The sequence below is a fragment of the Cylas formicarius genome, unplaced genomic scaffold (genome assembly GCF_029955315.1).
Source record: "Cylas formicarius isolate icCylForm1 unplaced genomic scaffold, icCylForm1.1 PGA_scaffold_8__14_contigs__length_24414737, whole genome shotgun sequence".
Lineage (NCBI taxonomy): Eukaryota > Metazoa > Arthropoda > Insecta > Coleoptera > Brentidae > Cylas > Cylas formicarius.
The window spans coordinates 4,799,885-4,810,348 of NW_026844361.1; the positions used below are offsets into that span (position 1 = coordinate 4,799,885).

At 37.2% G+C, this 10,464-nt stretch overlaps 4 protein-coding genes across 5 annotated transcripts; all 4 read left to right on the top strand.

Moving 5' to 3' along the window:
- The first annotated feature begins 89 nt into the window (after positions 1–89).
- Positions 90–1,585, top strand: LOC132706551 (serine/threonine-protein phosphatase Pgam5, mitochondrial-like). 2 transcript variants are annotated; one of them, XM_060677932.1, is made up of 6 exons: positions 90–399; positions 450–628; positions 680–807; positions 857–943; positions 1,001–1,134; positions 1,194–1,585. In XM_060677932.1, the coding sequence occupies exons 1-6, from the start codon at positions 236–238 to the stop codon at positions 1,342–1,344; spliced, it is 843 nt and encodes a 280-aa protein (XP_060533915.1). In that variant the 5' UTR covers positions 90–235; the 3' UTR covers positions 1,345–1,585. The 2 variants fall into 2 exon arrangements, with proteins under 2 accessions (XP_060533915.1, XP_060533916.1); XM_060677933.1 differs by having other exon boundaries at positions 1,004–1,134.
- A 519-nt stretch (positions 1,586–2,104) lies between these two features.
- Positions 2,105–4,287, top strand: LOC132706360 (dolichyl pyrophosphate Man9GlcNAc2 alpha-1,3-glucosyltransferase). The gene has a single exon (XM_060677644.1). The coding sequence runs from the start codon at positions 2,422–2,424 to the stop codon at positions 4,102–4,104; it is 1,683 nt and encodes a 560-aa protein (XP_060533627.1). The 5' UTR covers positions 2,105–2,421; the 3' UTR covers positions 4,105–4,287.
- A 195-nt stretch (positions 4,288–4,482) lies between these two features.
- LOC132706362 (uncharacterized) lies at positions 4,483–8,354 on the top strand. Its single transcript, XM_060677645.1, has 6 exons — positions 4,483–4,630; positions 5,741–5,931; positions 5,995–6,286; positions 6,337–6,525; positions 7,610–7,945; positions 8,041–8,354. Exons 1-6 carry the CDS (start codon positions 4,609–4,611, stop codon positions 8,250–8,252), a joined length of 1,242 nt encoding a protein of 413 aa, XP_060533628.1. The 5' UTR covers positions 4,483–4,608; the 3' UTR covers positions 8,253–8,354.
- A 186-nt stretch (positions 8,355–8,540) lies between these two features.
- On the top strand, positions 8,541–10,386 carry LOC132706827 (DEAD-box helicase Dbp80). The gene is made up of 3 exons (XM_060678400.1): positions 8,541–9,512; positions 9,701–9,895; positions 9,947–10,386. Exons 1-3 carry the CDS (start codon positions 8,614–8,616, stop codon positions 10,251–10,253), a joined length of 1,401 nt encoding a protein of 466 aa, XP_060534383.1. The 5' UTR covers positions 8,541–8,613; the 3' UTR covers positions 10,254–10,386.
- Positions 10,387–10,464: the final 78 nt, after the last annotated feature.

Below are 10,464 nucleotides of genomic sequence, written 5' to 3' on the forward strand. Positions count from 1 at the left end.
AAAAACAGCAAAGCGAAATTCCTTACAAAGAAATGCAAAAAAAACTTATTACATGACCGATTAATTATTATCACTTTGGCTCATAAAAGTTGCGTAAGGAAGAATTTTGTTTGTCGGAAAGTTAGGTTAAGGGCAATACTAGGTTTTACAAAGTTCCAAATAGATTCTTAAATTTATGGGCGTCTTATTTAAAAGAATATATTCGTTTTAGTCGCTACAGAACTTTTTTGATTAGATGACTCACTTTAGCAAAACCAAAAAGCTTCTGCTCGGTTTGGGCGCCGTATCTGGTGTTGCCGTTCTATACTACTGCAACGGTCAAAATAGACGAGTCCACGCCTCGTGGACGTCGAATTATGTGCCTTCTCCCCACGCGAAATGGGACGAAAATTGGGATCAGTAAGTACTACTGAACGCGAATTAGGAGACGTTTATAGCTGTTGTTACAGCCGATCACCAAAATATATCAGGAGCAGTCGATCTAGATCGTCTGAGAAAGACGAAAATGAACTCAACGAAGATAGAGAGAAACTCACACCAAAAGTGTGCAGGCATCTGTTGTTGATACGTCACGGGCAGTATAACCTGGATGGAAAGACAGATGCGGAAAGGGTCTTAACTAAATTAGGTAGAATTGTAATTTTTAGATTGTAAATTTGTAATATTCCGTATCTCTTAGGGAGAATCCAAGCCGATTACACTGGCAAACGGCTCCAAGAACTTAGTTTACCTTACACAAAGATGATTAGATCGACCATGGCTCGAGCTGACGAGACGGGTGCGATCATATCACAGTACCTCCCATCAGTAGGTATGTGCCGGTATCATTTTCTGCAATTTCAAATTTTGATTGCAGATTCCTATAACCCATTGCGACCTCTTGCGTGAAGGCGCACCCGTGCCTCCCGAGCCTCCGCTGGGAAGTTACAAACCTGAAGCTTATGTAAGTTGTTTCATTGCTTTTTGTGTTTGTTCTCATTTTTGATTTGCCTTTTTCAAGAAGTTCTTTACTGATGGTGCCAGAATAGAAGCCGCTTTCCGAAAATACTTTCACCGCGCGGACCCTGATGAAACCAAAGACTCCTACATCGTTATAGTGTGTCACGCCAATGTCATAAGATATTTGGTGTGCAGGTAAATGTTTTAAAGTTCTTTTTTTAATTCAGGTTTTTTCAAACTTCTTTTTTATACAGGGCGTTACAGTTTCCTGCGGAAGCCTGGCTTCGTATGTCACTGAACCATGCGAGTATAACATGGATTTCTATTACTCCCAGCGGACGGTGCGTGTTGCGCACTTTCGGTGATACTGGACACATGCCTCCCGATGTTATAACTTCTACATAGCGCTTAGCTGAGGGAAAAAATAAAATTTACATACTTTATACAAACTTTTGTACGTCAGGATGAACAGTATTACTGTACGTTTTGCCTTCGTAAAAGAATAGGAACAAATTTTTGAGGAATTTTTCCTGATGCTGGTTTAATTGTATTATTTTGATCATTGGAATTATGTCTTATGCAGATCAGAACTTGTAATTATTTATAAGAATATCTCTGCTATGTTTTGGAAATCGAATATACTTTTCGAAATAATTAAGCTAAATTCATTTCTTTTATACGTTTCACAATAAACTTTGGGCAACTGCCCATAAGTCGATCCAGAATTTTTGACATTTCGGTCCTAGATCGACAACAATTCAGTTTTCTTGTTGGTCACAGACCGACAAATCTTTTTGACAGCCTCTTGATTCGGATGTTTTGTTATGGTAAGGTTACGAGCATAACCGAACTTGGAGCAAATTTCATGCGTTATTTGTATAATTCAACCATTTGATGTTATTTTGGATTTTAATGCCACAAATTTCGCTTCAAAACTAAAATTATGTTCATTATAAAAGAGAGGATTATCGGTGATCTTATTACTGGCAGCAGGATTTTTATATTTGGCCAAGAACTAAAAAGAAGCGGAAGTTGGACAGAAATCACTTTTATTTGAATTTTAAGCAGGAAAAAACGATAGAACTTGCTACCTCCTACCTAGCTACCCTACCCAAAGGCAAAGAAATACATTCAAAATTCAAGTCCTTCCCATTGAGAAATACATATTTTTCATCCTCTTCTTCAACAATGGCCTTACTTTCAGTGGTCTGTCAAAACAAGAAATATTTTCATTTTTCCGGTTTACTGGCAGCAGTGGGTCGCCGTCTTAATTTTAAGAGTCAAGTTATGACTGTAACAGAACAACAACTAAAAAACAAGCTTACTCAAGAGTTGCCCGCTTCCTATGTGGTAAGTCTTGTGTAATTGCTGTCAAAAGTCTGAACTTTCCCGAATCGATAATAAATATGTACGTTTCCACTTAAGCATTGATAAAAAACCATCGAATAAACAGTCTCATCATTATTTTTGCTAAAATGAATCATGTACTGTAAAATAAGCAGCGAGAGTTGGCTAGTGTTATTCGGAACGCTAGTAGCTGTATTGTTAAGATGTTGTACCACTCTGCACCCTTATTCGGGTCAGGGCACGCCTCCGATGTACGGAGATTACGAGGCACAACGGCATTGGATGGAAATTACCACAAACTTGCCTGTAAAGGATTGGTATCGCAATACCACGGACAATAACTTGATGGTATGGGGCTTGGACTATCCACCTTTGACAGCTTATCACATGTATTTGTGCGGAAGATTTGCACGTGTGTTGAATGAAAATTTCACCAAGTTGCATGAATCAAGAGGACACGAAAGTGAAGCCCACAAATTGTTTATGAGATATACGGTTTTGATGGGTGACATGTTGATATTCATTCCTGGAATCATTTTGTATTACTACACGTGTGTTAACCTGCGTAGAAGTGATGAAAAGAAAAACAAGAAGAAGCCCAAAGCTCTGTTAGGGTTAAAAATAATGGATTATTCATTATCTATAGTGTTGGGGTTGTTATATCCAGGCATAATACTGATTGATCACGGTCATTTCCAGTACAATTCGATCTCACTTGGGTTATTTGTGTTCGCCACAATTTTTTTACTGCATCGCAAGAACATTTTGGCATCCATTGCGTTTTGCCTTGCTTTGAACTACAAGCAAATGGAATTGTACCATTCTTTACCTTTCTTTCTTTACTTGCTGAGCACTTGCGTTCCGAAGCCGGGCCAGAGCAGCCTCTCGGGCGTTTTGCAGCTCATCAAACTGGGAGTGAGTGTCACGGCAACATTCACACTCATTTGGCTGCCTTTTCTATTTAATTCGGCAGACCTGTTACAGGTTCTACACAGGTTGTTCCCTATTGCACGCGGAGTATTTGAGGATAAAGTGTCCAATATTTGGTGCACCCTCAATATCTTCTTTAAATTTAAATCTCAATTTGACACCTACCAAATGATGAGATTATGCATGTTTACCACCCTCTCTGCAATACTTCCATCTTGCGCCGATTTATTTCTGAGACCCAACCTCAGAAAGTTCGTTTTATCCTTGATCAACTGTTCCCTTGGGTTTTTTCTATTTAGTTTTCAGGTTCACGAGAAAAGTATCTTGCTGGTGGCGATCCCTGTTCTGTTGTACTTTCCGTACGCGCCATTTGTATGTTTTTGGTTTCTGTGCATTTCCATCTTCAGCATGATACCGTTACTTATTAAAGACAATTTAACGGTCGCTTTAATAGCCTTAACGGTGTTCTATGCAGTGTCTTTTAGGGTGTCGGTAGAGCACGCCTTTAAAAACATGTTTGCGACCAATGAAGGCCTTTTTGAATACTATAGAAGAATCCTAGATCTCCTTTTCAACGTAGAATCGAACGATGCCGATTTGGAGACTCTCATAAAACTGACCTCGCAGAAAATGATTAAAAACAGACACGCCTTGTTTGCGTTAATATTCCATCTAACCATATTTACATCATTGTGCGGTTGCGTGGCTCTTTTCGTCGCCATCTTGGTCATGGAACCGCCCCAAAAGTATCCCGATCTATTCCCCTTGCTAATATCGGTTTATTCTTGCGTCCATTTTTTCGGATTTTTTCTTTATTTTAACGTCAAACAGTTCGGCATCCCGCAAGAGTTTGAGGACATCAAAAATGTTAAAGTTAAGAGCTCTTAATGATAGCTTGATTTGTAAGACACAAATGTACAGACTTGTTAATAAAATTAAATTTTATTAATACCGCCTCTTTCAATTCAATCTCTCTCGGTTGTTTTTAAACATGTCTTTGAAAAAAATATCTCTGTAAATGTATTCTTCAACAGAGAATGGAATTTTCTGTTCTCTTGTTACTATTTATAAATCATGTAAATTGGTGTGCGTCAAATTTCTGCTTTACGTTTAGGAAGTGGTAGACGAATCGGACGGTTGCGGCGCCAAATTTTCTTGCCTAATAGTGTCGGATCGTTTCACAGGAAAGCCCTTGTTGCAGAGACACAGGTGAATATCCTACACCCCCGGATAAGTCTACATGCAAGCGTGTTTTTTTTTAGGCTAGTAAATTCAATTTTAAAGGAGGAATTGAAGTCGATACACGCGTTTACGCAAAAAACCCTCACGCCTGAGCAGTGGAATAACGAGCGAAAATCTGAGCAGTAGTTTTACTTAAATATTAATAGTAACATGTTAGATAAATTAGAAGGGGGTAAGTTTCAACCGCATAGCTATTAGGGATTTCATTGCAACAATTTCAAATCTCGCTTTCAACCAATAAGATCTTGCGCCGTTCAAGGGGCAACATGGCCGCCTGACATTCCGTCAATTCGATCGTTATCATATAATACTCGCTAGAAGGCTACGAGTACAGCATTTTAAAAGATGGTGTTCCATTTAAAAAAAGGACCTTGGTACTTTTTGACCCACCGTGTATATTTTGTGTTTACTGCAAAAATGCGCAAGGAAAAAATTGTGCGAGCATTTCTCTTGAAATCCGATAATAGCTAAATGAATAATTTTTAAATTAATTTGTTCGATATTTTACACATTTAATAGATAAAAACTGCTGTTAATAATTTATGTATTTTCAACTGGGTATTTTTTTTTATGGTACATGGTCAAAAATCATCGGTTATCAACTCTCTTGTTTACAGAGCCGTAAAACTATCTCAACCCGAGTCACTAAACCCAGAATTAGCTTCTCTCCAACAATTTCCACACAGACCGATACCTTAATGCAATGCCACATTACCATCCGGCCCAAAATTCATCAGAATTATAAATTATAATTTCCACATTTCCATATTAGACATATTAAGCGTTCCAACAAAAAATACACTTCACCACCACCTCCCAAAGAAAACGAATCCGAAAACAACCTACAAAATTTTTGAACATGCGAACTATCAAACAAATTCAATTATGTGTGGATTTTTTTTACAAATATCGCATGTGTAAACTATAGAATACAGAACAGCGGTGTTGCCAATAGTCGGGAAGGAAATAAATTTCAAAAGTTCTACGTGAGAATTGCCAACTAAAAAATAAAACAATTGAAAATTTTTATGCGTAGAAAATTAATACGTATTAAAAATTTTCATAAAACGGAACTTTTCCTTTATCTGGTAAAAGTACCAGTACATAATTATATAATTACATTCCTGAAATATTCCTTCTTATTCTTTCTCAGTTTCTCCGTAAGGGGCTCCTCTCTCTACCAGTCTTCTAGGAGTATTAATCCTAGTTTTCAGTTCGTTTTTCGGATATTTAGAAAAGGAAATCAAATTGTCGTAAAGATGGATTTTAATCGTGTTTTTAGGGGTCGAAGTCAACGTTTCCGCTCCAGGGAAGGTAATACTGCACGGGGAGCATTCTGTAGTCTACGGCAAGCTGGCCATCGCCGGCAGTTTGGGACTTCGCACAAAATTAAAACTAGTGGAAATAAAAGAACTGAACACTTTCGCAGCTGTCGTTAAACCCTTAAGTTTCCGGCATTCGTTTCAATTGGCTGTGAGTTGTTGGCTTCCTGAAATATTTTTCTTCGAATCTTTATTTAGCGAGAGTTGGTTTCAGGACGTCCAAAACTTAGTAGACAAAGTGCATGTTCAAGGCAGCCCTTTGAATTTTAATTTAGCCGAGCCAAATCTAATAAATTTCGACAAACAGCTCGCGGCGGTTCGTAAGTTATTAATTGGTGTTGCGGAAGAGAATAGGTCCGTCTCGAACTCGCTCGAGTGCGTTCTGTTTTTAATTTCGGCAATCTTGAGCAGTGTCAACGTCAACGTTTATTCTTTCGCCATAATAGTCGATACGGAATTGGAAATTGGCGCAGGCACAGGCAGCTCTGCGTCATTTTGCGTTGCCCGTGCGTAGTAAACGGAAAACCTATATTCGAGTCAAACGTTATAATTTTAGTTACCGCTGGTCTCTTGCAGTACTTGAAACGTAAAACTACCCAATTGCAAAACATTTCCAAGCAGGGTTTCAAACGGTTTTCATTTGATCTGGATAGTGCTGGAAATGACCATTTTAACGATGAAGAGTTGAGGTTGATTTGCGAGTGGGCTTTCCTAGGTGAACGCATTTTCCACGGCACTCCGTCCGGTATAACACTTTGACTCAGTTTTAGGCCTTAATAATAATTTGTGAGCACAGTGACAAGTTTTTTAACAATGTTTTCAAACTAAGCAACAAGTTTCATCTATATATACACTAAACTATAATTATTAAGTCAAATATATTACAACGTTAGGTAACTAATAATAGGCAAAACAATAAATTTAAAAGGAAATTTTTTAAACCTTCTTGTGAGCTATTGTACTGGAGCAAAACTATATTGAATTCAATAATAACATTTACCTTTGAACAACAATTTTCAGACGTTCTCCATTTGTCATAAGTCTTTTGCATACTGATACTACTATTTCCAATTCGTTTTTCGCAATATGGTTCATATCATACCATTAAATTCTGCGAATTTTACATCTGAATTAAATAGCTTTTAATAACGGTTATTTGCCGAATATTTAAAACTATTTAAAAATTATTTCTGCAAGTCCTAAATATAATATTTTAAAATATTTCAGATAATCGAGCGAAAAACGTCTAACTACCTAAGTAAACATAATCTAAAAATAGGTTTTGAAACTGCCAATTATTTAGGAAAATTAATTAAAAATAATAAAAGTGCAACAAATGAAATCAAAAAGATCAGGGTTATATAAACTTTTGTGAAATGTTTGTACCAAAACCTATATAGGCCAAACAGGAAGATGCAGTAAATAAATAAAAACATTATAATATATTCATCAACAAAAGGCTTGATTCCAAATACTCTTCAATATCTTTTCGAATTTTACGTTTTGATAGGACACAAATTGAATTTACTTGAAGCTTTGAAAATTAACAAGTAAAGTGGTGCTTAATATTAGTTTTTAATTATTATACCAGTTTGGCTCGAATTTACCCTCCTGAAATAAATTATCTAGACCTAGATTTTGTGTATATATAGATTAATTTTGTTGATTAGTTGGTTAGTTTAAAAAAGTTAGTATTAAAGACGCATGTCACTTTGCCTACAAAAGATATATGTGAAAGTCCTAGTAAGCATTTTGTTTTATAACTAAGCAAAACTATGGGCTGAAAACATTAGAGTTTTAAGTCTTCCATGTAGAAGATTTTCTTGCAGGTATTGATAATGCAGTGTGTACCTATGGTAACTTGGTGAAGTTTCACAAAGGTTCGGCGCCTAAACCAATTAAACTTCAACGATCTTTGAATATCTTACTGATCAATACACAAGTGTCGAGGGTAACGGCTAACTTGGTCGCTTCAGTTAGGTTGCTATACGAAAAATTTCCTGACGTGGTTGGTAAAATTCTTGATTCCATGGATAATTTAACATGCGAAGCAGCCGAAATTATTCTCAACATTGATAATAGCTTGTGTGCCAAAGACACAGAAGAGTATTATGAAAACTTAGGACAGTTGGTAAAGATTAACCACGGCTTACTCAACACGCTAGGCAAGTGAAAAAAATCGATCGAGGTTAACTTCATAACGTAACAATAATCTTCTTCGACGTTAATACGACCTCCAGGTTCGTTTTTCCGTTTCTAGGTGTGTCCCATCCTAGATTGGAAGAAATTATTAGGATTTTACTCAAACATAAGCTTATTGGAAAATTAACCGGAGCCGGCGGAGGGGGGTTCGCCTTGGCCGTACTGCCGCCCTCATTTGAAATAACAGACGTCGCCAAAGAATTAATGAATGCTGGTTTTAAAGTTATCCAGACGAAATTGGGAGGAGTCGGCGTCCGAATTGACATTTGATTAGGCTTTTGGACTTTTCATATGTACCACGGATGGGTTAAGAAAAGATTGTCTCTTTTTGCGTAATATTTTTGAATGCTTATGTTCTTAATAAATGTTTGTAGTGGTTAGTTTTTTTAATTGCGTTTAAACTCCCTGGTCCAATTCAGCCAGCCTACTTTGGAAACGGGCTAAGGTTAAACAACATTTAGTAGTTCACAAAACTGATTTGGCCGAATGACCCTGGCACATTGCCCAAAGTAGTAAATATTCTGTGGACCTTACCAATTTGAGCGATCTGTTCCACGATTACTTAGGAGGTTATAATTCTGTATATTCAAATTGTGTTGTATGTTTTGAACCTTAGTTTGTGGCAACTATAATGGCACAAAAAACAGACTGGGCGAAGTATGTGGCCCAAACAGAGAATAAATTATCGCAAATTAAAGTTGGCGACAATAAAAACGACGTAAATGGTTCGGAGGAGGAAGCACCGGAACAATTTAGTCTCGCTGAAGCCAGCCTCCTGGCAAAAATTATTCGGAAGGGTTTGATTGAAAGTAAAAACGACATAGAGGTGCAGCGAAGGGATCCCAACTCGCCCTTATATTCAGTGAAAACATTTGAAGCCTTAAATTTAAAGCCGAACCTACTGAAGGGGGTGTATGAGATGGGTTTTAATGCACCTTCAAAAATACAAGAGACCGCGTTGCCTACTTTATTAGCGGAACCGCCTCAGAATCTCATTGCCCAATCCCAATCTGGTACTGGCAAAACTGCTGCATTTGTGCTTGCCATGCTTAGCAGAGTGGACCCTACTAAAAAATATCCGCAGGTGTTGTGTTTGTCGCCCACTTATGAACTTGCGATTCAAACTGGCGAAGTTGCCGCTCATATGGCGAAATTTTGCCCGGAAATCGAAATGAGGTTTGCTGTTAGAGGAGAGGAGCTACCCAGAGGGACCAAATTGAGTGAACACATTGTGATTGGCACACCAGGGAAAGTGCTGGACTGGGGTACAAAGTTTAAGGTGTTTGATTTAAAAAAGCTTACCGTCTTTGTGCTTGATGAAGCTGATGTGATGATAGCCACCCAAGGACATCAGGATCAGTGCATTAGAATACATAAAAATTTGAGCCCAAATTGCCAGATGATGTTCTTTTCAGCAACATACGATCAGGAAGTGATGGATTTTGCAGAGCATATTGTAAAAAATCCAGTTATTATAAGACTGAAGCGGGAAGAAGAGAGTTTAGATAATATTGCACAATATTATGTTAGGTTGGTGTGTTTCATACCTTTTCATACCTTTTTAGAAGTAATGTCTTCTGGAATAGTTGTAAATATAAACAGCCTGAATTATTTTGACAATAAATTAATTCAAATTTTTTACATAACGTTTAATTGCTAGGGACATTCATTTTTTTCCCTTCAGTTGGTAAAAGTTTGAAATTCATAACAATTTCCAGATGTGCCACACCTGAAGAAAAATATGCCGCGCTTACAAACATTTATGGAACCGTAGGTGTAGGTCAAGCCATAATTTTCTGTCATACTCGAAAAACAGCGGCGTGGTTGTCAGAAAAAATGACCCAAGATGGACATGCCGTGGCAGTTTTAACTGGCGATTTAACTGTAGAGCAAAGAATAAATGTCTTGGACAGGTAAAAAAAAAAAGATTATTATTATTATTATACATCCATTTTTTTTTCTAGATTCAGGCAAGGCAGTGAAAAAGTTCTGATCACTACAAACGTGTTATCGCGGGGCATAGACGTAGAACAGGTTACCATCGTCGTCAACTTTGATTTACCAGTCGATTTAAATCATCAAGCTGATTGTGAAACTTACCTTCATCGAATCGGGCGCACCGGAAGGTTTGGCAAGAAAGGCGTTGCTATCAATCTAATCGATTCTGATCAAGCAATGAAAGTATGCAAAGATATTGAGGAACATTTTGGAAAGAAAATCAGCTACTTAAATGCGGAAGACTGTGACGAAATCGAGAAAATCGGGGCTTAGATGATTCCGAAAACTCCTTTCTATTTATTTATCTTTTAAAGAAATGCTTTTGTTTTATTATCATCAGAAAAAGTTTTGTATTAGCATTAATCGACTTTGTTTTATTTATGCACTTTTGCAAAAATTGGTGTATCACATTGATTTAGTTTTCGACTTGAAACTAATTCCGTCAATTTTTATAATTTCCGTGAATATGTTACGCTAATCATCG